Source organism: Colias eurytheme, chromosome 7 (genome assembly GCF_061535395.1).
Source record: "Colias eurytheme isolate Ceu_HAF_F1 chromosome 7, ilColEury1 Martin Lab GWU primary, whole genome shotgun sequence".
NCBI classification, from domain to species: Eukaryota; Metazoa; Arthropoda; class Insecta; order Lepidoptera; family Pieridae; genus Colias; species Colias eurytheme.
In genome coordinates this window covers 10,919,304-10,944,336 of record NC_142986.1, presented here as the reverse complement: position 1 = coordinate 10,944,336, position 25,033 = coordinate 10,919,304, and the positions used below count along the sequence as shown (strand labels likewise).

Genomic DNA, 25,033 nt, shown 5'->3' with positions numbered 1-25,033 from the left:
ATATTAAAACCTTTTCTTTTATTAATTTTTTACTGAATGAAATTTTGTTTATCCAGATTTAGAAAGTTACATGAAAATTTAAAAAATATGACTTCGATTTATCCATAATGAGGGCAAACAAGATATTTCTTCAGTTTTTTAATCAAAAAAGCCTCCGAGTCAAAAAAGAGTATTATACTCTCAAAATATGAACAAAGTAACATGATACACTATCATAGCATTACTATGGTTCAATGTCGCAAGATTGCGTTTCGCGTGTTCCGTCGATGGCAACTCGGTAACTCGGTAATCATGAGATCTTGGCCGTAAACACATAAATGAGATAAATCTTAGTCGCGACAGTTACACATGTAAAGCCAAGGTTACATAATTGTGAGAACTTGCACTAAATTGTTAAATGTACATTTAGACATAATGTTTAAATATTATGATATTGTTTGGGTGCAATTAAGTGTAATGAATTTCTTATTTTAGAAATCGGAGACTTTTGATAAATCGATAATTTTTAAGGAATCGATATAATTTGAGAAAGTACATGCTTTTTACTTATTTTACACACACATACGTTGAAATAAAAAGATTTTTACATTTAAACAAGTACGCCAATTAAAATTCAATAATTAAAAAGTGGAAATTCTAATTGCATTAATTTTGGGTAGTTAATAATAAAATAGTTTTAATAAGTAGAAATTTAACTGAATTTCAATAAATTATTAAAGAAAAAGTAGTAAATCTAGATAAATAAACAACTTAGATATTATACATTTGATTTCGGTATTACTGTTACTGCAACTTAATTATAAAACCATAGTTCTTCAAATCAAAAGAGGATATTCGCGTGTAAGAGTGTAACAAAGTAGAAATGTACATCAAGTGTTGATCGACGAATTTTCGCCTCTAGTTAATTATAGACACGAACAGTCGCGGTGTTGCGGCCGATGTAATAGATTTCAACGCGCGCGCGTCATGAGTAGATGCACATTTATCATGTTATTCTAATTTATCGTCGTGTCACGTTCATGCCTTGTTAATGATTCATTGTTTATATTTATTTCCGTAAGGAAATTGTATTTGTTTCCACTGCTAATTAGCAATATTACGTTAATTAGGTATTTTTACGTGTGTTGTAAACTAAGTACGAAAAAAAGAAAATTTTTAGAAATTTTATATTCATGAGTTTGATTCTTAGATTTCAAATACAAATAGAACTTTATTTACAATACGTCAAATTAAAATTATGGCATGTTTTAATGTTTATTTTATGATCATCAACAAATAGTGAAGTATGTAAAAAGTTCAGATTTTAGGTAGACTTAACTTACTAAAATGAGTTACTACATTTTCTTTAAGATATTAAAAATGGATAATAAAACGAAGAAATCCTTATAAAAATATATATTTAAATAAAGAACATATAATGTCAACAATAATTATGAGATAACAAAATAGAACTAAAAAAAATCACATTGAGCACTTGACTAGACTCTTCACCACCAGCCGCTGGCGTAGCCGGATCCGTGACCGTAGCCGGAGGAACCGTAACCGTAGCCGGAGCTGTAGCCACTGTAGCCGGATCCATATCCGCCAACAGAGTAGCTGGGAGCTGCGACGACCTTGTTCACAGACACTACTTGGGGGACGGAGACCACTTTGGGCACGCTGACGACTTGTGGGACGTTAACGACGCGCTGGGTGTTCACGACCTTGTTGACGGTGACGAGGCGGGCAGCGGGGGCGACGTAGCCGGCGGAGTAGCCGCGGATGCCGCTGTAGCCGCCATAGCCGCCCAGGCTGCTGTAGCCACCGTAGCCGCTGTGGCCGCCCAGGCTGCTGTAGCCACCGTAGCCACCGTAGCTGCCCAAGCTGCTGTAGCCGCTGTTCCAGCCACCGTGGACGAAGCTGCGCTTGTCACGGGTCTCGCCGGCAGCCACGCAGGCAACGAGAGCGCACAGAGCAATCTGTAAAATTTACATATTTGATAATCTTTCATTGGACTAAAGGTACAATGTGAGACAAAACTTCAATTTAAGTCATTGCTAGTCTTTTTCGATAGGATTTAAATTTTACAAAAATTCTTGGGCAAAAATAAGCTGCCTTAAAGACTGCATAACTATATAACAAGTGATAACTGCGTTAAAAACAACCGACTTCAAACTTGCACTTGCAACATTTACAAATACAGACAAAAATGCTCATAAAATAAAAACTACTTAGCGACACCATCCCGCATCGAACAAAAAAAGAATCACGTAAATCGGTTCAGAAACCACGGAGTAATCGGTGTACATACATAATAAAAAAAAAACATACCGGGCGAATTGATAACCTCCTCCTTTTTTTTGAAGTCGGTTAAAAACTATGATCCATGGTTAATTAAAATTATGGAAAAAATACCGAATACACGATTTTAGAAATAATGTTTTATAGTAGGTAACCCTACTTGTTAGAATTTTAATACTTTGGACATACAATATACATATATAAATATTAACCAAGGATATTCGATAAAACTTAATTTTATGTACATAGAAGAAAGCTCAATATAACAAGATCAACAAATCAAGACGTCGTATTAAGTACGTATTAGATGTTTATATTATATTATATTAATATCAAGTACTTAAATATTAAAATTATGCAAATAGTCGGAAATGAAGCAACGTTATGGGAATATATTTTGATATTGAATATTATGCGAAAAAGTAACATTTTGGCGCGACCGTGACCCACTGATCGCGAAACTTTGCAATATGAAAGTTAAGTCACTTTTATATGAATATATTTAAATCGATCAAATATTACAATTATGAAAAATAAAATAAAAAGGTTTGTAAAATTTTACATTTAAATTGAAAGTGATACTAATATTATCTGAGGTACATTACCGAAAAATTATGGTGGTTATATAATAATAAGTGATGATTAAAATGCAGTTTATATGCAATTATTAATAAAAATCTCATTATAAAACAGAGAGCTTTTGAATTGACATGAAACATGTTAATGAAGCTTTTATCTTATGCTATCCAATAATATTACAATTTTCCATAAAACAAATGTAAAGTGCACTATCGTTAAACAATGATGTTTCGACATGGATCAATAAAAATTATCTACTTATAAAATATTATAAAGCTTTATGAAATTGCTCTACTTACGAAAGCTTTCATGTTGGAGTGGTTGGTTGGTGGTTGTTTGGTGGTTGAGAGGTGGTGTGTGAGGAGGCTCGCCCCCACAGGCTATATATACCAAAATGTAGAGCGGTGACGCAAGCGTCCTCGTGAATCGCTCCTTATTAATTATTTTAAAATTCAAGCTTATTGCATCCTTGCTATTATTACTGTTTGTTTGAATTTTTAAAATGTTGTTATTTGTATGAGGTTAAAGTCGATCAATGAAGCGATTGCATCTTCCTTGTTGAAAAGGTTTATCTGTGTATTAGCTTTAGAATCGTATCTTCCTTCTTCTATTCTATTTCTGCATCACCAAGTCGTAGTACGTAATACGTGTGTAAAATATACCAAAATTTATATTACCAAAAATATTATAACAAAATTGATATTTGTTTTAAGCTTTTTATCATATTTATTATAAGCTTACTATAATCCCTAAGCTTTTTTATATCATGAATTTATAAGTGTACTTGTGTAGTGTTAAGTGTATTAATGTTGTTGTACATCATATTTTTATTATTTTGATCTAAGATAAGTACATGGGATGCTTTATTTGGAAAAATAGAAAGAGAATGAATGATTTGACGAAGAATATTTTAGAAGAAGTAAAGTGAAGCTTTCGCTAGCTGAGTCGCTTACTATTAATCATAACAAATAATATTTTCTCACACAAAATTGCTCTTAATTGCAATAACAATATCATCATAATAATTTCTTCACAAAAAGGTCACATTCTTTGTTAAGTGCAGCAGTGTGGGTAAAAAGGTACACAGTTTAAGTAATTAATTTAATCTGTCTTTTAAATCGTTGGCAAATAATATATTAAGTTCAAAATTATTTTTATCTATCTAGCCACAAATTAAATTGCAATAAAATATTTTCAAGTATATTTTAATATTTTTAACATTTGCCAAAATATTTTTTATGCAAATTATATTTTGTACATTAATATTTGCCTTTTCGTGAAATGAACTACTTACAATATAATATTCAAACATCTATCTTTACACTAGCAAATAAATTAAAATAAGTTATTTTGACGTTAGAGAAGAAGGCTCTACTTGTCGCATAGGGCAATATATTCGCAGGTATAACTAAAACGGCAGTGGATCCAAATCAAAGTTTCAATATTCTGTTAGAAATGCATTCCTTTAGAGATATTAAGATTTGACCTATCTGTCCTTTATAAACGCGTAGGTGCCAAATCTTAATCTTAATACTATTATAAAGGCGAAAGTTTGTAAGGATGTATGGATGTATGGATGTATGGATGTTTGTTACTCTTTCACGTAAAAACTACTGAACCGATTACAATGAAATTTAGCACACATATAGAGGGTAACTTGGCTTAACACATAGGATAGGTTTTATCCCGGAAATCCCACGGGAACGGGAACTATGCGGGTTTTCCTTTGAAAACGCGGGCGAAGCCGCGGGCGGAAATCTAGTAATAAGTATTATTCACAGATATTTTTAATATTCGGAAAATGTCGAAGTAAAGCCTTACAACTGATTTAAATGTAAACGTCTCTCTTTTGAAGAACTAAAACATTAATTTATAAAAAAAATGTTATGAGTATCTAACTAATACATTTTACAGATAGAGCTTTTTGCTGTAAAAGTTGATAATTATTTAAAACCGTAAAAACCGTATTACAATCGGTTTAGTAGTAAGATAAATACATAAATTACAAATTCTAGCGAATTTTGCATATTTTGAAACAAGCTATAATAGACCAAAACAATATTTTAAATTCTAATAATATTGCAAACACAGCCGTGTCACATTAATTCAGCTTCGGCGATGAGTCAAAAAAGTATTCGTAATCTCTGTCATAGCATAATGCGTTATAAAATAGAAGCAATTTGTTTTATCTATCTGTTTGTTTGAACGCGCTAATCTCAGGAACTACTGGTCCGATTTGAAAAATTCTTTCAGTGTTAGATAGCCCTTTTATCAAGGAAGGCTATAGGCTATATAATATCATCGCGCTAAGACCAACAGGAGCGGAGCGATGCGGGTGAAACCGCGGAGCACAGCTAGTTAAAGATATTATCATTATAAATTTATAAAGAATAGAAAAATAAATAACGATATTATCATATTATTATTATTGATCTCTTTTTGTATCTGTCGCAATCAATACAAGTACTTATGTGGGGTCTCGTTTGATGTGAAGCAATTTACAGCGTAATTGGCAAACATTTTTGTTGTGAATTGTGCGCAACACTGAAAACCAGTTATATTTTATATATGTATTTCGCAAATCTTTATCTACATGTTTGTATTTATCTATAAATTTAATCAAAGTGTCCGTCTGTGGTTTTAAAATTATAACTTTGTTTTTAAAATATTGCCACATAAATATAAGCGTGTAATAGAGGAGTTAATAGGATAACGTATTTTTAGAATTAGCTAACTAGTAAATCCACAAGCGGAAAATTATTAACATTACTAATCAGTTTATTTAATGTAAATTAAATTTTAAAAATCTGAAAGTCACGTTTTAAAATTATCTGGCGTAAAAACCTATAATATATAATTGCTTTTTCTTTAAAATTCGCCAGTATTAAATTACCTATGTACATTATAATATTATCTGAGCTTGTATCTTATTTTTTATTATATATCTTAAATATTATTATTATACAAAAAAATTGTACGTTTAAATGTAATTCATAATCAAACATTAAATACTTTGTAGATAAGAATGTTATACAAGACTCTTGTGTCATAATTTTAGACCGTGATTTATATGTAGAGTTGTGTTCTCATAATTTAAGCTCAAACTCAAATATTCAATTAGACTTAGAAGCACTTTCCAATCGTCAATACATATTATGTATTAACAATTACCACCGATTCGGAAAGCAGTATCTATGGAGTAGGTATCTATGGAGAAGAACCGGCAAAAATCTCCATAATTGCTGTTTTAAAATCATGTCAATTTTACAATTTAATTTTACATAATATGTAACTTATATCTAACTACATAACAACTAAACTGATAGCTAAACTTTTTGTTGAATTTAATTTTATGTTTCTTATTTTCTTCAAGAATAACCAATACTGGTTGTCTTAATATAGGAAGTATAGCCGTATTCAGAAAATAATGAAAGTTAAATGTAATTTTAATTTTGTTAAAAAATATTAAAAAAATGCAATTTATTGTCATTGACAATTTATTCGGTTGTCTCATTCAAAATAGAAGGAGGTAAATAGAATGTCAAAATTAATATTAATTAATAAATTAATTACCGATTAATCCAGTAAGTCCAACTAACATAATATTATTTAGTTCATAAAGCAGATAATTTGCATACAAATTTAATAGATACACGTCGCGTAGGCGTGAAAGAAGTTGCCACCGAAATGAATTTTTTGCGCCTTTCATAAAAGTAATCTTAATCTTAATACTATTATAAAGGCGAAAGTTTGTAGTATGGATGTATGGATGTTTGTTACTCTTTCACGTAAAAACTACTGAACCGATTACAATGAAATTTAGCACACATATAGAAGGTAACTTGGATTAACACATAGGATAGGTTTTATCCCGGAAATCCCACGGGAACGGGAACTATGCGGGTTTTCCTTTGAAAACGCGGGCGAAGCCGCGGGCGGAAATCTAGTGCATAATAATTATCAACAGCATTTTTGTCCACTACGGAGTACAGATTCCTATGACTGTTTGGTATACAATTTACCGTTACATTACAATTTTTTTTATAAAAATTCGTCTTACCTACTTGTCGTCTTTGATAGGTAGGTAGGTCGTCGACAACTTTTAGTTCTTCTTCTTTGTTTACAGCCAATAGATGCACTTCGCCAATATTTTTAGTTAAAATACAAGAACAGTTTGTCAGTTTGCTTTTCCGTTCATGTAACTTTAATTTTTCTTATAGGACCTTTATTCAATTACTGCTATTATGTAATAAAATTAATTTACAGACACACCCAATATAGTAAATATAATAAATGACTATAATTACAGGGCGTTTTCTAATTAACGACATCACATAAAAATGTTGATCCATTTATAAAGAATTACAACAATTTCCTTAAATTTTTTAATAACATATCTGAGCAAAGTTTACGGGAATCGTTTGGAAGGTCACAAGGCCATCAAAAGTGGCGTCCACACGCGAGCGTGTCGACTCGCGGGTGAACGTGATTATTTCAAAAGTGTAATATTTGCAATTGGGTGTGAATTTTCCTCAATTGAAGTTTAATTTAATGAGTTTCATAAATTGTTAACAAGATCTCATAATACTTGGTATATGACGTATCATTATGTTTGTTAATTGATTTATTTTAAAATCGATTACTTGTTTATTCACTGAAAGAAATTACAATTTTAAAATTACTCGTCTATGGAGTTCGGCCGAGTAGTAAAAGCATAGTTTTGTGAGTGGAAAATATTTGGAAGCGGCTGCAGCGAAAGTTTTTTCTTCAGAATGATTTTATAACCGCGACTTGTAATAGAATGGCCAGCACCAAAACAAAATCAGGATGTTTTCTTGAATTTTAAAATACAGTTTCTGCTTCAAATTAGATATTAAAACAACACCACATAATGTAATGCGGCCTTAGCCGAACTAGACCGATTTAAAAAAATGTTAAATATCAATAATTCAATACCAAATGCTGTGGTATGTTAATTATTGTATTGAATTAAATGAATTAAAGCAGATGTTAGTTTCTGACTAAAATTTACTTTGATCGAGTTATTATTAGAAGTATCATTAAAATATTAATGTTTAATTTGAACGTTTATATTGCTCGTTGTGAACGCAGCCTGCAGTTGATGAATGGCGATGGGCAAACTGGTTTGTCCGCGAGTTAATCTATTCATGGCCATTGATTTGGATATTGACATTGGTTAATATTGGGTTAATATTTACAAATATTTCACATTACTTCTTTATAGATACTAAATTACGTAATTGCATACTTTTTTATGTGTTTCTAAAACGGATGCTCTATTCATTAGATGTGAATTATGTTATGAAGTACAAATTATGCATAAAGGGGATATAAGGATGTCAATGAAAAATAAGTAATTAAAAAAAATAAACAGTTTTATTCATATAAACATAACAGAAGTAAAACTAAAAATCACAAGAAAATTTGACTAGAACATTCACAGGTTGTCTCTACCATTTGCTGTAGCTGGGAGCGTAGGTGTTGCCGTAGCTGGCGCCGTAGTGGGCAGCTCTGCAGCCGGAGCAGCCGGAGACCGGCACCACCTTGTTCACTTGCACCACTTGAGGGACTGACACCACTTTAGGTACGTTCACGACCTGGGGTACGCTGACGACCTTCTTCACGTTGACGAGTTTGTTGACGGTGACGACGCGGGAAGCCGGGGCGGAGTAGCTGGCTACTGGAGCGGCGTAGCTGACTGCGGGGGCGGCGTAGCTGACTGAGGGGGCGCCGTAGCTGATTGATGGCGCGTATCCTACTGACGGTGCGTAGCTTACTGATGGGGCGTAGCTAGCAGATGAGGCATAGCCTACTGATGGAGCAGCATAACTGGACAGAGGTGCGGAGTAACTGACTGACGGGGAAGCGTAGTTCAGAGGGGTGGCGTAACCGAAGGAGGAGGAGGAGTAGCCCAATGAAGGTGCGGCATAGCCGATAGATGGAGCATAGCCCAAAGAGGATGATGCGTATCTAGCAGGGGCAGAATAGCCGAAAGAGGGAGCGGCGTAGCTCAATGATGGGGAGTAGCTCACGGACGGGGCGGCATAGCTTACTGCGGGGGAAGCGTAGCCTACTGAGTGTGAGGAATATCCGACCGAGGGGGCAATGTAGCTGGATACTGGAGCAATGTGGTTGACAGCTGGGGCAAAGCTTACAGAGGAAGCCAAGCCAACTGCAGGGGCCGAGTAGCTGGAGGGGGGAGCGGAGTAGCTGTAGCCGCTGGAGCTGCTGTAGAGCCCGTTGGCGGAGTGCAGGCCGCTCAGGTAGCCGCGCTTCTGCCGGACGTTGCCGGACAACGCGCTTGCGACCAGAGCCAATACAATCACCTGGAACAAGTTATAGATATTGTTAGACATTGTTTCATATTCTAATTCAATAAGAGATGAGTCTTTTGTCCAGACTGTTGTTATATTATACTTTTATTACAATATGCAAGTGGGTATATGATATACCTATTAGATATATGCTACGAACTTTTGCACTTGGATTCAAAAACAAATTCACATTTACAATGCACAACTTTTATAAATTGATAAGAAGATAGGTATTGTATGAAACTAAGCTATTTTAGTTGAATACTTACAAAGGTTTTCATGGTGCTTAGTGAGACGATGACAGTCAGTTAATGATATGTCACCGAAACGGTTACCCATATATAGTCAGGCGTTGTGACATCGCGTCCTTACTGGGCATCGTCTTTAATTTATTTTTCATTTCAAAATAGACCTCTAATATGATTTAATTAATCGTTACCATGATTTTTGTATGGTTTTGCCGAAAAAAAATTAAAATATTATAATTCTTAGCGGCTAGATTCTTTGAATCAAAATTCTCTGCAAGCGATAAATATTTGCATATTCAATTCGTTTTGAAAGAGTCCAATTAAATAACAGTAATAAGCCTATGGTCTTATTTCTTGTAATCCAAAATATGTCTTAGTTCTTTTTTTATTAAAGTACCGAATAAAAAAAATTAAACTGCTATTATTTCTATAATCATCAATAAGTAAATAATAATAAATGTTCAACCAGGTGGATGTTAAAGAGCTTTACATCCCTTTACGAAAGACCGTAGTCATGGACCTTTTGGTGGACTAACTATTTTTGGTCCATGCCGTAGTTAACAATAATAATCCATCTCATTTCTCCTAATCGTATTAGTTAATTCTTCCAAAACAACCGATAAGTGAAACTACTGAAACATAGAGTGTAAGTGCGACGACGCTGCTGAAAAAATAATCCATACTAATATTATAAATGCGAAAGTAACTCTGTCTGTCTGTCTATTACTCAATCACGCCTAAACTACTGAACCAATTTGCATGAAATTTGGTATGGAGATATTTTGATACCAGAGAAAGGACACAGGCTACTTTTTATTGCGAAATATGTACCACGGGCGAAGCCGGGGCGGACCGCTAGTCCATACTAATATTATAAATGCGAAAGTAACTCTGTCTGTCTGTCTATTACTCAATCACGCCTAAACTACTGAACCAATTTGCATGAAATTTGGTATGGAGATATTTTGATACCAGAGAAAGGACATAGGCTACTTTTTATTGCGAAATATGTACCACGGGCGAAGCCGGGACGGACCGCTAGTTTATGATAAATAAGTATTTTCAGTGATCATGCGTCAGCTATTCAAATATACAGTTGATATTAATATAGAAAGTTTATGTTCAAGAATATTAATTAGATAGGTATTAGCTCCTTTGTTTCCATAGCTTTTTTTTTATTTTTTTATATAACCATCATTAGGCATTAGTTTGACATAGAAAATAATATAGTTTGAGAATGGGGTAGTTTCAGTTATCCTAGTATTATAGAGATAGTACCTACGTTCAACATCCGTAAGATAAGTATAAACCGTAATTTTTTAATAGTAGCATTTTTTATTATATTTATTTACGATTGCATAAAGCATTAGGTACCATTTACTAGACATAAAAATAAAATAAAGTCTTTTTTCCTTCCTAAATTCTACCATTTGAATAATTAGTTTTATCAATTACAAATGTCTTGTTGTAGGTACATATATGATTTCTAGATACTAAGATAGTTACAATGCAACAAATACTGGCAATATTTACTAAAGTTTATGTTATTTGACGAGTATTGGTCAAAACTCAAATAGGAGAAATATTGTGTCGGTAAATGTGCTCGACGCGCAAGGTCAGCTTTGTTGACAAGCAAAGCCGGCATCCGCTGCGGTCGCATTCGGTTTTTCATAGACTAGATTTCGACCTACGCCTTTGTTCGCATTAACTAAAACTCAACACTTAATACAGATACTAAAACTTCACACACAAGTACGCTATCCATTGTTAGATGAAAATCGGTGTAGTAGTTTTTTTTCATCGCGATTATTTTTATTAATACAGTTTTCGGTGTCTCTTTTATTTATTCTTTCTTAATTTGACTGTCAATAATTTTAATAAAGTTGAACGCTATATAGCTTTATTCTAATTATAGAGTACATTATACAATCACTAAAACATGAAAAGTATAATGTATTTACAAAAAAAGTGTTAAAATAACATTTAAATTATATTTTATGATAATTATTTCAATTTTCTTGGATAAATATGCATAACGCTTTATAAAATTGTTTTTAACCTTTTTAATAATTTGCGATACATTTCTAAAATAATTTAATAAAGTGCAATTGTATGATTTTGAAGGAGGAGAAATGAGGATTCCTTGGAGAGGCTTGTGGTGCAGGGACAAATTGAGGGCAAAAGATCACGGGGCCGCTCACCTACACGTTGGACCGACCTTATCGGTAAAACGACCCAGTCCAGCCTTGTAGAATGTGCTCGTAATGCTACCGATCGTCAGAAATGGAGACGTATTGTTGGACAGGGAGCGAACAAAGAAGTGACCACATCAAGCAGGAATAGAGCACCATCACCATAACCACGACCACTCTGTCAAGAGTGCACGACTAAGAAGAAGTATGATTTTATTTATAGTTAATTGTTTAATTGTTATTTATAAAAACAGTAGGTGCATAATAAAACTTGTAGCTTTTTCCCACTCATTATTTTGTTTATACGTATCAAACAGAGTCAAATCACGTCGTGATATTAAATTTTAACTAAAATAATAATGCATAATTTATGAAAAGTTATATGTTTTCTATATTATAAATAATGTATAATCCAACAATTAACCTTCGTTTAGCCTTGAACCATGCCTTCATTTCCAAATTGTAAACATCTGCGATTAAAAGCGATCGGGTAAGAGATATCTGCTGCATTCAATATAAGCATAATATACTTTATTTTTAATTTGTTATTTTCTACTTATTTTATATTGGGTATATTTTGAGATTAGAGCTTAGATTCATTGATATTCGATTTAGTCGTGCGACGGATTTGATTAATGTAAAAGATGTACTCAAATACGAAGATAAGGTAATGTTAGACATGAATAAAAAGGAATTTTGATATACTAAGTATTTAAAATAATTCATTGTTTATATTAAACTGAAATATTAACGACTTATGTATACAGGCTCTTTATTAACAAAAAACCTCAATATAAATATCTCCCCGAAAAAAGGAATGGCGAGACACTGCAGTTAGTTTTACAAAACATTTCCATGATTTAATGCACTATAAAGTATCAATAATATATTAAACACCTAGCTATAGTCAATGAATCATAGTGCATCTTACGAAACGTTCGCATATAAATTAGGGATGTAACGATACATGATTTTGCCGATACGATACCGATACCGATATTTGTAGTAATGTATCGGCGATACCGATACCGATACCGATATCGATGGCTTGGTAGAAAAATAAATAGTAAATTATGCATAAAAAGTTACCAACATTTAACAGAGACAACTGTTAATCGTATTCTTTTAAATAAAAAAGACGTGTGGCACTCGGAGACTGCCGCGGTAAAGCTATTGCATAGCATGCCTTCAAGCCAAACCTCCGAGCCCGTCGGAGTGGGGAGCGTGAGGTTTTTCGTTACGGAATTTCTGGATTCAGTCCCCACGCTCAAGGCCCGCGATAGAAGCTATGCAATAGCTTAACATGCCAAATCAAAAAACAACAAAACCATTTATTTTAGTATTATTATTTTACGAAGTCAGTTAAACTTTAAGTAATACACATACAATCAGTAGTCATACAATCACCTACCTAATAAAAGTTTACTATGTATATTGGTAGAGTTTTTTCAGAAAACAAAGTGCGCACGCGCGGGCGGCCTCCCGCATCGTTCATTGGGCGCGGATTTTTGAATTATTTGATATCAAAAAAATTGGTTGTTTGTAAAGTAGGTTTACGATCGAGATGTTTACGTGATAACATAATGCAGTGGCAGCGCTCGAGATGAAACGGGAGATCGGTCCGTCTCTCTCTCGTTATACCTGCGATCGCGCTCGTGAGGTTTTGGTGTGACACAAGTTTATGAACATGTCACCCGACTAAAACGATTTTAAAAACGTTATCACGTTAAAAATTAAAAAAATTCAAAATTATTTATTTCTTTCCTTTACATAAACCAATTTGTGATTGGAACACTCCTAGTAAGCAAATAAAATGCTTGGTCAGGAGGTTCCGCTCTTCCTTAACACTATTACAGAAACAGAAATAAAACAATATGAATGAATACAATGCAAAAACATAAGAGAAAAGAAAGAATTTAATAAAAAAATATCGGTATCGGTTGATTTATTATCGGCGATACCGATATATCGGCTTGCCGATATATCGGCCGATATATCGGTATCGGTATCGGTATCGTTACATCCCTAATATAAATGTTAAGGCTAGTTCACATAAAGCGGTTATAGTGGTCGAGTTTTAATGAATGTCATATAACTATAATTACATAACAAAATCGATCAAAACGAGTCGAGCCACGCATACTTTAAAGGTCTATGTATTCTTTATGTATTCTTTATGGCTTGTGTTAGGCTGTAGCCTGTACCTATAGAATAGAAAATTTGCAATTTTTTACGTATTCTTGTTTGTTTTCTTTATGTATAAAATTTATGAAAATAGATACAGCTCTACATTTTCGAATCTGGATACGACACGATAATACGTTGAAAAGTTTATCAAGTAAGCTGTTTTATTTGCTTTATAAGTACATTCCAAATTAAAAGTTAAATGTTTACTTGTGTTATCTTAACCCATGTCTTTACTAACATTATAGCCTGACTACGGCGGAGTATTTTTTTTACTGTGATACGTTTTGAAGGAATGAAGCTTAAGAAGGTATGAAAAGCATTTAATTAAAGTATTCATGTTCTCTGCTCGTTTTTGTCTTGTAAATATAACTTTCTGAACATCGTATTATAGACTAAAAAAATTGTATCAAGAGTTTATAATATATATTGTAATTAAAAAAATGTGTTGGTTTTCAAATAACAGTTACAAAACCCATAACGATCTAAGTAGAACCAATGGAGATATCAAAATAATTATGAGTGCTCGCAAGTCGCATCATTGAAGCTTTGAGAATAACGTAACATTATGTCACAGTTTTGTAAACATTGCATTTTTAGTTGCATTGATTTCAAATTAACATGTATATAGTTAGCATACAGAATATTAATAACGTTTCACGAAATGTAGATAGCTGTAGTCCTTCCTCTGATTACTAAATGTCGAAGCTAAAGATGCAACTCGCAGCCTCAAGCAATTGTTTAACGCTTAAGTTTAATTATATGTCAATCGAGCAAATGCGTGCATAAATGCTGCTTAATAACTATTATGATAATTTTCGTATAGGTACCTATTTCAATGTTGTTGAGTAATGAGAGGATTAATTACGTTAACAATCTGATACACACATGTTGATAACTATTGCTACAGTGTTTTGTTTAATAAAAACTTTGGGAATACGACCAATACTTTATAATTTATAAGGACATTATAGGTACGATTATTTCCTTTCCTATTTCTACACCTTTCACAGTCGTTCAATTATTATTTTTTTGTCAATCCTTTCTTTATCCCACCTCCTCTCAAAAGCTGGTAAATACATTTTCTCCGTAAATGTGCAATGGGCAATGAGAATTTCTTGGCATTAGGTGTTGTTTGCACGTTCTACTATAAAGTTCTACTATTAGGTATACCAGTTTATTTATTTGCGAAGACGCAATTTCAATTTTCCGGGACTAACACCAAAATTTCACACATCACTAATAAAAAGACGAAATAAACTGAAAACCATTTAATACTGTAAAACATCACAAAATTTTGCATCAAGAATTCTTTATAAATTTCCGTTATCACCACCATCCCCGGTTGCCGGACCATCCGTTATATCCGCTCCAGCCGCCGTGCCACCCGCCGTAGCTGTAAGCTGGGTAGCTTGAGTAGCGGCGCGTGTACACGAGCGGCGCCGAGTACACCACGGGGCCCGACCAGCCGGACGACCAGCCGTGGCTGGCGGACGCTGCGCACACCAGAGCGAGGAACGCGAGGCACAACTGGAAAATGATTTGGTTATGAGAATTGTGTAAGGAGCCAGAGTATAGCATAGTCCATATAGTAGAGCCATAGTATAATCATGAATTGTTTAGGCCCCTATTTATTGAGAAGGACCCAATACAGATTACGCACATAGTTATATTTAAGTGAAACAATGTTGAAGTAATTCAGATAGCTCAAATCAAATTCAAATTCGTTTATTCAGTCTTAACTTAACCTAACCTTAGAGCTAAATACATTTGTTTTTGTGGTAACTGTATAATGATAGGTATATATCAATCAACGGTTCGAGACTGGCATCTTTGCTAGATTACCGAGTAGGTAACCTGTATTAAAGATATCAGTTCCTTCCCCATATAATTTATATAATATAAGAAAAAACATCTTAAGGTGGTCATCACAACTTAGTCAACGAAATTGATTTTTAAGTTCGGATATAAAGAATATAAAAGTAAATTAATAGCTCAAAATACGCTGAAAGTGTCAAGATGTTAAGTATCATAGACCTTTTACAATTTTTAAAGGTAAATAAGTAAAACTTCATTTACATATGCCAGCTTGAAAAGCTTGCTTTGCTTTGGCATAAAGTATCTTTTTATCATGCTCTTACCCTTTTCCACCTGTTTGGTAAATAATTTTGAAAATAAGGACACTTTCAATAACTAATTATAAAATTAATTAATCTATAAGTTAATTCCCACGTTCACACTTAATTTGCGGAAAATCCTTTGAACTTTAGCAATTCACCTGCATTGGCGATGATAGATACAACTGTGTCAAAGTTTAATGTCTGCTTACGAATTATGATAGTTTATGTGAAGGGATTTAGATAGTACTATTTGGAATTAGGAAATATACCAGTGGCTAGGAGGAACATATTTTTATAAGAAAAATTTTAGTACTAATTAGGTCAAGCAAGCGCCATTAAAGTACCATCTTACACACAATTGGGGTTGAAAGATACAATTTTTTTTGTATTTTATTACAAAAGGCAGGTCCTTTTATTCTATTACCGATCCCACCACATAACACCCATCCATATAAACAATTGTCCCTCTAAAAACCACCAAGATATGATGTATTTCTAGTAATATATATTTAAGGAGGTGACATGACGGCAGGACTGATATATTGTATCGATTGGCAATGCCTTTAAAATGACATACGCAAATGTTACAATAAAAATTACCATTGAAGTATTCAGATTCAGAATTCCTTTAATCTATTCTTATATGTATTAAATTGAGTAATAATTAATGAAGTAACTTACGAGGAATCTCATCGTGGCAGGTGTTGGTTGTGTTTGACGCTCAGACGCATCTTCAGGCTTATATACTGCATTCAATAAGGCATCTTCCCCACGTGACTACGCTCGATACTTCATCCTTTTGTATATAAATAAAGGTGGAAGTGTTTGTTTGTTAATATTGAAAAGGTAATTTTGAAAGATTTTATATCGCAGAGATTTTAGACTTTGGCACAAAAATGTTAGAAGACTTTATTTCTCAAAGCGATAGTAACATTTCTAATTTTGAGTTCGGTCTTTTGCAAGAATTAAGTAGCAATATTGTAATTTAGAATTAATAATACGAACAATGCCACGGGTATTCCTATACTACCGCTAATGGATACCCCTTATCTGCTATTCAAAACACTTGTTTTACATACATCGATGGTTTGCTTCGGACTGTTAATATGAATCAGTACTAAAGCAGAAATGTATTTCGTTTGGGAAATATTTTGTCCAGTTTTATGGTTTTGCGTGGGTTTGCTGGGTCATCGGTTTAATATATTGCAGATTAGTCTATTTTGTAAGATTTAATATGGTTTGTTGTGAACAGTGGAGGTCGGACATCGTTTATTGTTGTTTCTGCATTCTTATAATAAATTATAATATTTACGTAAATCAAGGAGTTCTAATTCACTTGTTTATAAATATAAATTATAATATTAAATTGGTTTTGAAATATTCAAATCACATCCCTAATGTAGATGTCGCTAAATAAGCAATACACATTCAAATAATGTACACCAGTATGTGGGTTATAGCACTTTATAGTTTACAGTTTAAACACTAGTGTTACATACCACTACATACTCTATTTAGCAGATAGAGATTGATATCAAATGCATATTTCGATTACAGTTGTGAACCAATGAAATATTTTTTGTTCCTACTACATCTTCCTCAACCCTCAATCCAATACAAATTTTTCCTCCATCTTGGTTATTTTTGGGTAAACAATTTGTTTTTCATCTTAAAAAGTTACCTAAGCCTACCTACATCTAAACACCACACCTTCGCAGGTACCCAATTAGTATTATTTGATCTGTCTCTACGACTACATCTAGGTATATATTAAAATAGTTAACCAATATGTTCACGGATCTGAAGGCTGATAAGGTTCACAGCCTTTTTATGAGGACAAACAATAAAGTTTAATGCGTTAATAATTGTAGCGATGACTGCAATCAAGCCGCGCCGTAAAACAAGCCTGCTTATTGCTTATAATGGTAGTTATTGATTGATTGAGCTTAACTTCAACGCTTTATTAATGATAATCTTTAAATCGTATACGTGTTTATGTTTAAGCTGTGAGATTAATTTAGCAAAGAACTTCAATTATCGTTCAATTATTCGTGTTGTTTCCGCGAATGTACATGCAATGGATTTTTAGAGAAAGCAGGTTTCATATTTTTTTGTTCGGAAATCCAATATGAATTTTTGAGGGATAAAAGGCTTTATAAAGGGCAAGTTAGATTCGTGTCGAATCGTTCTCTACTGTGTCAATAATACAAAAACACCAAACATTATTGCAGATTTAATTGTAATATTACAGAGGCCAGAGCCAACTAGCTCCACCATACTTTTCCTCTCACGCAAACCATTTAAACTAGGGGTCTGTTTATTAACAGTAAAAGTATTCTGTTCAACAAGCTAGTACAAATAGGTATACGTTTCGTACAAATGTACGAAATGATTGTTGTATATTGTTTTCGTAAAATATAGAGCTCTTTTTTTTATTTAGAATACTCATACAACCTCAGCATACAACGTATTGGTTTAATATTTTACATTTATATCCTACAAGCGGTCCGCCTCGGCTTCCCCGTAGTACATGTCTACGTTTTCTCTCCATAAGAACCATCCTCGTACATCAAGGAATACATTTAAAAAATTAATTAACGAAATCGGTTCAACCGTTCTCGAGTTATGCGCTTTCCAAAATATTTTGTGATTCATTTTTATAGTATAGATAGATGATTATGTATATTGTCTGGCTGTACAAGAGGTGGTATTATTTAAACAAATAGTAATCTTATTAATTTTCGCTGATGAAGCTACATATATTACATACTAGATTTCCGCCCGCGGCTTCGCCCGCGTTTGCAAAGGAAAACCCGCATAGTTCCCGTTCCCGTGGGATTTCCGGGATAAAAACTATCCTATGTGTTAATCCAAGTTACCCTCTATATGTGTGCTACATTTCATTGTAATCGGTTCGGTAGTTTTTACGTGAAAGAGTAACAAACATCCATACATCCATACATCCTTACAAACTTTCGCATTTATAATATAATATATTAGAAATATTGGATATAGATATAAGATTCCGAAAACATCACAAGATCAGTGAAATGATTACCAAGATTATTTAATGCTTATACCATCAATACTCAGCTACGATTAACGATGTTTCATTGAATATCTTTAGTGATGATAAATGAATTAATATGATGCTTGAGACAACAACAATACATAATATATTGATAGGTGACAAATTAATAGTTAGATATTAAATAAATAATTTGATTAAATACCACTAGCCGACCCACAGAACTTCTTCTACTAAAAAAGATAATTTATACTCATTTTTATATAGCTTTTCATAGATCTTGTGCTCCTATTGTACGTAGCGTGGTGATATACCTACTGCCTGTAGCATATAGGTAACAATAAAATATGGTCTATCCGACATAAAACCTTGGTGGTACATTTTTTCCAGATTATTTTATCTCTACATAATATTTTCTTCGTTTAATAAGTCGAATAAGGGAAATTGTCAAAAAAACTGCTCTTGGCCATTTTTGCAATACTTACTGGAAAATCGTGAGCGGAAAAGCCATAGCCAAATAGGTAGAATTCTGAAAAGAAACAAATGATCTGTAAAGTCATAAATTTTGAAAATCCTAGAAAATTAAAAAGAAGACACCAATTCCACATAAAATCCTTATCCATTTCATCTGAGTTTATATTTTAAAAATTGAGCGAAACTACTTATTTAGGAAATTAGTAATCGTATTTTTTCATAAATAAACTTCAGTAAATTCTTTTATATAAGAATTTAAACATGTATATATAAATATCTTGAAGACCTTGAGTTGTAGCGCAGTATTGGGAATATTTTGCTTAAACGATTTCTTGAACCGATAGGTTCAATAAACTAAGGATGAACAATGAACATTATATCCAGAGATGATAAAGGTGACAACCAAATTTAAAAATGAGAGAGACTCTTTTAGTAAAAACTGAAAATAGTTACAGTAATTTATTTATTTTAAATCCGAAACTTTTGGCAAAGATAGAGCCTAAGTATAAGCTCTATCAGGTAAATTCCGTCCAAATGAATGCAAAATAATACAAATTGGACATTCAATATCATATTAGATACATGTTGTAATAATGTGAAATGTAATAAGCTTAAAACTTTCTGAAAAATCATTATGAATATGTGAGCCCTAATCCGACCTTTGGTATATTGAAGCATGGATCAAGTTCTCCCATCGAATTAGTATATGCCTACTACAGTTTAATATCACGAGAACTTTCCACTTACGATTTTACGCGAATATTATAAATTTTGCTTCGTGTTTTTCCAGTAAGAATGAATAAGCAGCTCGATTAGTAGCAATATCTGGCAATGATGTAGTTGTATCCGTATATTATATTTTTCTGGGAAATAATCTGTTTGGATACCTACCTACTTTTCTAGCAATATTATAATATTATTTCAGTTATTTTGGGTCATTAAATGTTGCCGTGTAAGGAGTTTTAGAACAGGATCTTAAATATTGTTATATAATATGTATCTCTAAGATATTTCAATCGATCTTTTGTCATTTTTGCGTTGTTTTTTTCCTTAACATATCATTTGATTTAATTAATTAATTTCATATTCTACTTTACTAATCTTGAACGGAAGTGTGCTTTTACTCTAAAGTCTAAAACCCTTATTATTATAGATCAGATATGGATAAAGTTATGCCCAAAAATAAATATTATTAAAATATAAATGTATCTATTTGTTACCAGTTATATCGGCGTGAAGCTAGTTACTTTTATATATAGGGTCCTTACTCATATTTTAAGTTGAGGGAACTTGAGAATATTACATACCCAACATAATGTGCAAAAGCAATGATGTAATATGATATACATATAAATTATTGACCAAGAAACAAAAAAAATTATAATATACCTAAATGTAATGTAATATTCACACCTTAGCTGCCTTAGCATTTAAAAGGATTTGAATAAAAATAAAACACAGATATAATAATGTCTATTTATTTGTAAGTCTTCGTTAAGTTTTACAACCCGTAAATTGCTTATCTTATTCATTGAGTATTTTGGAGTACTAAATTGCGAATGATTTACTTAAACATTAAAGGTTAATAAACTTGAATCCGTGGTTATTGTTTTGTCACTATCTTTCCCAAATAACGCAAGGAAAAATAGGACAAAACATTACATACGAATAGAAGTTAGTTCATTTAATAAATTAGCACCAAGGGTCGCTGGACCAGGCGTTGTTGTTGTAAGAAGGAACTGAGTAGGACTGGATTGGTTGCACCGTCTGGTACTGCTGGATGGGCCTGTACTCCTGGATCTGTCTGTACTGCTGGACGGGCCTGTACTCCTGGACGGTGGAGTACACCGGCTGGATGTTCTGCACGGTTCTGATGGGCTGCTCGTAGATTGGCTGCTGGACGGTGTATTGCTGAGGGACGGTGTATACGGCTGGCTGGCTCACGTAGGTCTGTTGTGGTTGCCACTGGAAGGAGAGAACTAATGTTGTAGTCAATCATAATTAACAAATTTAGGTGTTATATGTTGTCAAATATGTTAACGTATGATGTCAGAATAATATTTATCTAAAACGAGAAAATAAGCTTAATTATCTTCTGGGTATAAAATTCCAAGCCATAATCATGATAATGGGACAAAAAATGAACTAAGTATTCAAATTTCATCAGGCGTTGATAAGTTATGGAGTAGGTAGCTACTATAGTACTTGTACTGAAAATTTAAAAAAAAATTGAATCCTATGACAGGTTGTGGTTCTGAAGATTTAATTAACATAGAAGTACTGACAAGAAATTCATGTAATTCCTCTTTTAAAAATAAAGTACCTATACAAATAACAATCAGTGACTGAATAATCCAAATTAAAATATCTATATAAGGCATCGGAAATTACCGACATTGAAAAAATGTGGCTTTTATGATAAGCGGATATTAGTCGGCATTCTTTGCTGCATTTAAATTTATTTTTAGATGCAAAATATAAATGAAGATTGTAATTATTGAATTCCACTTATACCTATAATTAATTCAAGTTATTTTTTTTAAACAAAATCTACAATCCGAAATAAAAGTAGCCTTCATGAATCCTTCTTTCAAAAGGTCTGCAAAACACTTTCGTTGGGATCTGATTTACCTAAGCAAGTATCCGATTTTAAGGCAGAACAAGCTGGCTCTACAATTTAATTAATTTCTTTATGGTGGTTTAAAATATCATCGTGAATACAAACTAGCGTAAATTATGTTTACTACGATAGAAATAGTAATACTTATAATGTATAAAAAAAAGTTTATTTTCGAATTGTTAAAAAAATTAAACATGTTTTGGAAACGTAATCATAAAATCTTAAAATAATGATAATATATTTCAAAATAAATAATTAACCGGCCGCTGGTAAATGTGGACGTGTACGAGGATTGAATATTACTGGGTTTTTCTACTCATTTGTATGTTTTTAGGGTTCCGTAATTCAAATGTAAAGAACCCTTAAGAATGTTTTACCAATTGATAGCTATCAAAAACATAATATAAGATACAATTGTTTTTTTATAAATCTTGTAACATGACTTTCATATAAATTAAAACTTTATCTTAAACTGCGAATAATTATTTTCTTCGTATACCATAGTCCATAACATACAAAGAAAATAATTACTCGCTTATTACGCTTAAATATGGATTCTGTCACAATTACATATTATGTAAATTCATCTTCATTTTCACACATAACTGACTATTTCGGTTTTTATAATTGTATTCCAATTAAATAATTGGTATGGAAAACCGAAATACTAATAATAAATAAGAAAATATAATAAATAGCGCTTGTACGGAGCATAGTTAGTTGACCGACTCGCTCCTGACCGGTTTTATTTAATTAATGCAAATTATGAAAATTATGTCTTTAAAACTGGACATTCAAGTAACACTAAGTCAACAACAAAATAGTATTGGCTCATAAAATTGTAATATACCTAAGATAAGATTGGAAGTCATGGTGAATACGTTATTTTCAAGAATAAAATGCTTTTCAATTAGAAACTGTGATTTTTTTATATGAACCAAAAGTTTTATAAATATGGTGTTGAAGAAACGATATACAATATAGAAAAGAAGTACATATTTGTAACTGATTGTAAGTACAAATTACATCTTTTATATAATTTGATGTTTCTATTTTCTACGTTCTCGATTCAGGGCTAGATTGCCTATTTTTTTTTAATCGTAACTAACGTTCCTAGCTCTTCTTTTTACAACAATATAATATGTAACTCATATCTTCACATTTTCAATGTTATAATCATGCTGCTAATATTATTATTGAATAAAGTTAATTTTCAATCAAAATGTCTTACCGATTGCACATTGTAGCTGGGTTGGCTCACGTACTGCGCCTGGTAGGGTTGGTAGGCGTGTTGCTGCAGAGAGGTGGATTGGTACTGGGTCTGCTGCAGCGAGTTGGACTGCAGGGAGGAGGAGTGGAGGAGGTTCGGCTCGTAGTGGTTGAAGCTGCGCTTGGGACGCACCGGCCCGGCGACAGCGGCGCTGATGACGGCTAGGATGATCTGGAAAATGGGTTAGTTTTTAGTTGGTATGCATTTACATATATATGAGTATGTTTAAAGAGGTAAAGTGTGTATACTGTCCAAGTATACAGTGTACACTTCAAGTTATTGTATTATGAAGAGGAATGATTTTACGGTCTTGGTTACGGCGAAAGTGAAAATTGTATTGCTGTGTTCTTGAAATCTGTTGTTGAAATTATTTAACATGTATTAAGCTACATGGTCTGTTGTTATACACAACGGTAAATTACAGTAAATTATATTGTACACACGAGTGATAATATGTAGTTTAATTAACACTTAAGTATTTTATTAAACTTAATTTAACTTAATTAATTTTATTTAATTCCCTTGTTATAATTACAGAGCTAAAACTATTTGCGTAAAGTTTGCAATGATATCGCTTACGATTTAAGAATCGTAAATTGAAATAAATGATTAATAAAACATCGAAATTTAACTATAATTTAAAAAATCTTATTAAATCTATAGAATGTTTTTTCTCTCATTTTAAGAGCCTTATCTTCTTGCAGAATTCTTCGAATTTCAACATTAATGTTAAAAGTTAACTACTTAAGATTTGAATTATTTAATAAAAATGGATTTAGCAAAAAATCGTTACACATTAAATTAAAATGATTCCAACTTTTATAACATTCAATAAAATGTATCCTAGCACATTATATGAGCAACTTACCAAGTATTTCATGTTGCTAATTTTACAGATACTATCACTGAGAGCCGAGCACGAGCAATGAGATGACGAAATCGTTCTCATCGTATATATAGATAGCACAGGACATTATTTATAGGCCATAAATACCGAACAGGATCCTATATGAGTTATATAATTCAGAACATGAATATTTCGGCTAGAGCCGTTGGGCCAAACCCTTGGGTGGACGACCTATCCTTTATAAGATTGATATATTGTAATTTTAACCGACTTTCGAAAAATAGTTTATAACTACATATTATAAAGGCGAAAGTTTGTAAGGATGTATAGATGTATGGATGTATGGATGTTTGTTACTCTTTCACGTAAAAACTACTGAACCGATTACAATGAAATTTAGCACACATATAGAGGGTAGCTTGGATTAACACAAAGGATAGGTTTTATCCCGGAAATCCCACGGGAACGGGAACTTTGCGGGTTTTCCTTTGAAAACGCGGGCGAAGCCGCGGGCGGAAATCTAGTAGTTTATAATTTTACGTATATTTTTGTATGTTTGTAAAGTTACTAACCAATGCTCACATTGTATATTTTGTAGAGAGACAAGGTAATTCCATCATTTAAAGAGGACAATTATAATTATTAATCGATTTATATGATTTTATTGTTTGATAAATATTCTTGAACATTAAATTTAATTATTGATTCAAGTATTGGTACTTCAAAAGACAGGTTTGCTAATACAAATCGAAGGTTTTCTGCTGCGAAATCAGGGAATTTCGTTGCAGGTAAAATAACTCTATCTTGCATACCTATGGGTAGAAGATATTAGATGCCTATTCAATCACAAAAAAGT

At 32.7% G+C, this 25,033-nt stretch overlaps 4 protein-coding genes across 4 annotated transcripts; all 4 read right to left on the bottom strand.

Moving 5' to 3' along the window:
* Window positions 1-1,380: 1,380 nt before the first annotated feature.
* On the bottom strand, window positions 1,381-3,225 carry LOC149907337 (uncharacterized). The gene is made up of 2 exons (XM_090103784.1): window positions 3,159-3,225; window positions 1,381-1,958 (listed from the first exon to the last, which is right to left on the bottom strand). The coding sequence occupies exons 1-2, from the start codon at window positions 3,168-3,170 to the stop codon at window positions 1,488-1,490; spliced, it is 483 nt and encodes a 160-aa protein (XP_089959910.1). The 5' UTR covers window positions 3,171-3,225; the 3' UTR covers window positions 1,381-1,487.
* Window positions 3,226-8,237: 5,012 nt separating this feature from the next.
* Window positions 8,238-9,551, bottom strand: LOC149907336 (uncharacterized). Its single transcript, XM_090103783.1, has 2 exons — window positions 9,464-9,551; window positions 8,238-9,206 (listed from the first exon to the last, which is right to left on the bottom strand). The coding sequence occupies exons 1-2, from the start codon at window positions 9,473-9,475 to the stop codon at window positions 8,331-8,333; spliced, it is 888 nt and encodes a 295-aa protein (XP_089959909.1). The 5' UTR covers window positions 9,476-9,551; the 3' UTR covers window positions 8,238-8,330.
* A 5,523-nt stretch (window positions 9,552-15,074) lies between these two features.
* LOC149907335 (uncharacterized) lies at window positions 15,075-16,674 on the bottom strand. The gene is made up of 2 exons (XM_090103697.1): window positions 16,620-16,674; window positions 15,075-15,348 (listed from the first exon to the last, which is right to left on the bottom strand). Exons 1-2 carry the CDS (start codon window positions 16,629-16,631, stop codon window positions 15,148-15,150), a joined length of 213 nt encoding a protein of 70 aa, XP_089959823.1. The 5' UTR covers window positions 16,632-16,674; the 3' UTR covers window positions 15,075-15,147.
* Window positions 16,675-20,904: 4,230 nt separating this feature from the next.
* Window positions 20,905-24,305, bottom strand: LOC149907334 (uncharacterized). The gene is made up of 3 exons (XM_090103782.1): window positions 24,199-24,305; window positions 23,292-23,501; window positions 20,905-21,405 (listed from the first exon to the last, which is right to left on the bottom strand). The coding sequence occupies exons 1-3, from the start codon at window positions 24,277-24,279 to the stop codon at window positions 21,133-21,135; spliced, it is 564 nt and encodes a 187-aa protein (XP_089959908.1). The 5' UTR covers window positions 24,280-24,305; the 3' UTR covers window positions 20,905-21,132.
* Between the last annotated feature and the right edge of the window lie 728 nt (window positions 24,306-25,033).